Source organism: Eurytemora carolleeae, unplaced genomic scaffold (assembly GCF_000591075.1).
Source record: "Eurytemora carolleeae unplaced genomic scaffold, Eaff_2.0 scaffold1999, whole genome shotgun sequence".
In the NCBI taxonomy this organism is placed as follows: Eukaryota; Metazoa; Arthropoda; class Copepoda; order Calanoida; family Temoridae; genus Eurytemora; species Eurytemora carolleeae.
Window position 1 is genome coordinate 25871 of NW_019397889.1, and position 4752 is coordinate 30622.

At 34.6% G+C, this 4752-nt stretch overlaps 1 protein-coding gene across 1 annotated transcript in view; it reads right to left on the minus strand.

The window, feature by feature from the left end:
* Positions 1-4392, minus strand: part of LOC111716241 (ubiquitin carboxyl-terminal hydrolase 22) — a 10458-nt gene extending 6066 nt beyond the window's left edge. The window contains exons 1-5 of the mRNA XM_023491679.1: positions 4228-4392; positions 3429-3538; positions 1992-2095; positions 1232-1315; positions 243-383 (exon numbers count right to left, since the gene is read on the minus strand). Coding sequence (XP_023347447.1) covers positions 243-383; positions 1232-1315; positions 1992-2095; positions 3429-3538; positions 4228-4343 — 555 coding nt within the window. The 5' untranslated portion in view covers positions 4344-4392. The remainder of the gene's footprint in view (positions 1-242; positions 384-1231; positions 1316-1991; positions 2096-3428; positions 3539-4227) is intronic.
* Positions 4393-4752: the final 360 nt, after the last annotated feature.

Sequence of the window (4752 nt, forward strand, 5' to 3'; positions counted from 1 at the left end):
ATGTTGACAGATCTCCCCTATTTTCCCCCCTTGAGCCGCCACTAAATCTACATTTCTAATCTTATATGAATTATGTCATACCGTGGGTGGTTTGGGAGAATTTGAAGAAACTTTAATTATTAAATATTTCTAAATGTGGAGAAACATTTTTTAATCCGACATTCTTTAGAGAAAGTCGGGAATTATGACGAAATGAAAAGGAGAGGTTGGAAAAATAAGATTTAAAGAAAAAACTAAATAACCACGCTAGGATATTTATATAATACCTGAACTATACAGCTCATAAAGCATGTATTCCCTAGGTTTATTAGTCCCCGTAAACCTAGTTTAGAATTCTCAGAGAACTCCCGTTTCTCAGGGTGCAGCCGAAGCAACGCAACCTCCTGGAATACACTTGTACAATGTGTACATAACTAATAAACATTGAGAACGTGTGTAGTATAATTGAATATTAATTGATTACTTAATTATAAAATTAATTAATTTTTATATTTGATTAGGATTATTTAACAATTTCGGTGATAAATTAATTGATAACTTCTCTAGTGGTCTTAAGTCCTCATTTGTATTGGGAATGGATTATGAAAATATAAAACCTTTCCTCCGAATAAAGGCACTAAACCCATTTTTCCTCATACAAACAAGTCGCCCACTGCAAACTAGAGTTAGACCGAACCAAGGTACTAATGCAAGGAAAGTTATTTCAGCGGTGTACGCATTTTTTGTAATGTCTTTGGGCGGAAAAGTAAACACAAGACGGATGTCACAGCCTGACATGGAATCCATTTTCACACAAATAATCTATGAAATAATCTGGTCATAGGAAACTATAAAGTGAATTTTCAAAATTAAATGCTTTTAACCTCCTTGGATACTGCACGAACACTGATGCATCTATTCTTGTTTACAAAGTCCGCCCAGAGAGAACTAGTTTCAATATGTTCAAAGAGTATACGCGACCGCATTTAACTTTCCTTGCATTAGTTCCTTGGACCGAACGAAGAGGTGTAACATGTTTGCGACAAGTATAAAAGAAGCAATTTTTTGGGCTACATGTAAAAAAATAAAAACATTTTTGTCGTTCTCAATAGCTCCGCAATTATAGAAGTTCTGATTGGAAACATGTAAAATTACAATCTTTCGTACAATTTTCTTTGGTTTGACGTGGACCAGGGGTAATAAATTTCATTACATCCTCCCTCTCTCCTCCAAAAATCCCTCATGAATATACCTTAGCTGTCGGTTTCCAGGACTGATAAATAGTTCCTAATCCTAGGTTGGCGTGTGAAGCAGAAACCAGCTGATCTGATATACTCTGAACAAAATAAAGTAATAATAACGTAATTTTATTTTACATAAAATGATAAAAATAAATAATACAAAATGAGGTCTACAATGTAAATGCTGTTTTTTGAAAAAAAACACGCCCGAATAAGCTTAAAGTTAGAATATTTTAGTAAAAATATAAAAAAAAATTATGTTGCCATTTTCCACATTTACTTTACATTTGTACGTAAGAATATTTCTGAAAAAATTAAGTATTGGACATTGTTTACCTTTTTATATACTTTACCAAACCATAAATTTGTTTTCCCCTATAATTAACAATTCAGTTGCCTGAATTCAAGGAAAACTAAATCTAAACATTCTTTAAATAAATGGGGAGAAAAATCATTTTTGAATAATTTTAAAGAAAATATAAACCCCTACGATCCTTTCTTCTTCTTCTTTTCCTCTATATTCTTCAATACCTTTTCCTCTATCTACTCCTCTTCCTTTAATTTTAAATTGTTTGTTTTATTCTGTTTTATTTAAATTGAACATGGATGTATCGCTGCAGAAGGGCCTCTCATTCAAAACAACCAACAATGATTTGAGAGGCCCAGACTAAATCAAAATGTAAAAATTGTACAATTGTAATTGTTTTTTATTATTAAAATATTTAGTCAAATATATATCTATTATCTATCTATCTACCTATGTAATATTACCTTAAGCTCTGTATCATGAACATAATCTTTACAGATAGCACACCAGATATTCCCGTATTGCATATCCACCCACAACCAGTGCTGTTCCTTCTCCTTCAGGTGGTCTTTAAACAAATAATCCTTTGTTTTTAACCTTTGTGACAGAAACAATCTCAAGAACTGACGAGAGTCAACCCAGACCGAAATATATTATGAATTAATGTGGAACAAATAGGTTTGGTCCATCGCCATCACCGAATTTTAAAAAATAATCCTAAATTAACTTTCTTTCAGGGGTATTTAGTAACTGATAGTTTCTTAAAAATCATTAATTAATTTTAGGGAAGAAAGTTTATGTAAGGGTGACTAATAAGGAAGGTCTATTTTGGTAATTCCACTTGCTTCACCCAGAATAGCATAGATATTGGTTATTAAAACGTCTTTAATAAAAGTTAGTGACAAAAACGTTTTAAAAAGTAAATTTTGTTAGTTCTAAAAATAACCAGTTTTTGGGATTCAGCTCAAACAATTGTGAAAATATCAAAAAACGAAACAAAGACCCTTGATTAGCAATTTAGGACGGATCTTAAGATACCCAAAATTAGCATGCGCTAAAGGTTTTTTTTCAGGAGATTTTTTTGTAATATTCTTTTCCTCTAAAAGTCAAATTTCTCATACAAAAATTTATTGGGGGGGGGGACCCATGTAGCCTAAAAATAAGCGAAATAAGATAAAACTCAAGGTTTTGGTTTTCAAGAGTTTTTTGTAATATTTTTTTCCCTTTAGAAGTCAAATTTGTCATACAAAATTTTTTTTTTTTGGGGGGGGGGGCAAAGAATGGTAAATAAATTTTAGCCGACACATAAGCGAAATAAGATAAAACTTTCTTGTCTAATCTATATATATATTTTGCTTTTCTGTCTGTCTGTTTGTGTCCAATAAACGTCAAAACGACTAAATCGATCAGGTCCAAATTTTGTGTAAAATCTGACATGACCTTAGGGAAAGTTTTAGATGCTCAAAATAAAAAAAAAAATGTGTTCTAAAGTATTTGGTTTTTGTTAAATTTTGAACAAGCGCAAAAAATATAATCTAATCCGCGAACTTTTTGTCTATATTGTACAAACTACAAAAAGAGAAAGTGCTCACAAATAGAGTAACAATTAAAAATTGAAAGAAAAGATGGGTGCAAATAAATATTTATGGGCTAAGCTAGGGGACCGGGCGCTGCGGCCACAAGTCCACATAGCAGCTGTAAACCCACGTGCTAGTAGGTCGAATGTGTAGCATAGCGGATTTGGCGTAGGTCAGAAGTGGAGTATAGCGGATTTGCGTAGGTCGAAAACTACACCATCATACTTATGAACTGAATCCGGATACTCGAATTCCGGATCAATTATTTTAAATGACCTTTCCGGGTCGAAGTGGACTCAAACTAACGAAGCAAACATTTTTTACCTGCCATGTGTTGACCCCAACAGCCAAAGTAAACACAGGAAAGACAGCTGTGAAGTCGGTTTCCTGAGTTTGCGTGGCAGAGGTGACAAAAACTGAACTTAGCCTTTTTCCTAGGAAAGAGTTTTATAAAATTTTAAAAGACGGGTACTAATAAAAAGGTGGTTTACGAAGACTGTGGATTTAAATGAGATCAAAACTTTTAGATCAGATTTATAAAACCCTTCAAAAAACAAAAATTAAAAAAACGCTGTCAAGACAAGATCTGTTTTAAATAGTCAAATATTGTAAATTTTGTGATAAGGTACTAAAATATATCTTTTGAAGTCAGACTGATAAAGTTTTTCCTTTATTATTATATTCCAGAGACGACCATTCAAAACACAAGCAAGAAAATGCTTAAATTCGAATTTTTTCCACTGAGTTTGTTGGGTTCAGGGTAATTTCTCGAAGAAGGATTTTTGGCCCACCTCCACCAACCACCCACTTCGTAAAATAAAAATATTCAAAGTATGACTGTGGCAACAGCGCCCGGCCCTAAAGTCTGTCCAAGCCGCGGCGCTCGTCCCTTATACTGTCCTAGCCACGCCCCCAAATTCTGTCCTTACTACAGCGCTTGGCCCAAAAGTGTCTCAACCTAACCTGGAATAAACAATGTTTGAATTTCTTTTTTATGAAGGAGGGGGTGGGGGGTTCTGTAAATCTTTCATGAGGATTGAACCGAATTCTTTCCTTGTAAATAATCTCTACATCTCGCGTAAACAAATTCTAACTTATGGAAAAATAATTATTAAAAATGAACCTGCGGGCAGTCCTGTGTATTGGAGAAATGAACCAAGAATGGATGGTTTTATAATCCTGGATTAGTCCTTGCTCTTTAAAGGATCGAAGGTGAAGGCAACCTTCCAAAGTATCCATCTTCAAGCAAAACAAATAAGAAACTCTGAAACATAACTTTATGAACTATCATTGAATGAAAGCGAAAATACGCGGGCCTGTCCTCAGACCGATTTTTGGACCCCCCTCCCTCTTTTCAATTTTGTACATGGATCTCATATGTAACATATGGACATAATTGGTCATGTGGTCGCAGCGTCCGGCCCCCTAGCCTGTCCTAACAGTAGCGCTCGGCCCCCTGGCCTGTCCTTGCCACAGCGCCCGAAGTGTCTTAACCTAACCTAACTCTAAACTGATAAAAACAAATGTAAGACATGTGGCCACAGAGCTCTGCTCCCTAGCCTGTCCTAGCCGCAGCGCTCTGCCCAGAAAGTGCCTTAACCTAACCTAACCCAAAATAATACAAAATAACTTAAAATAAAAGGTCATG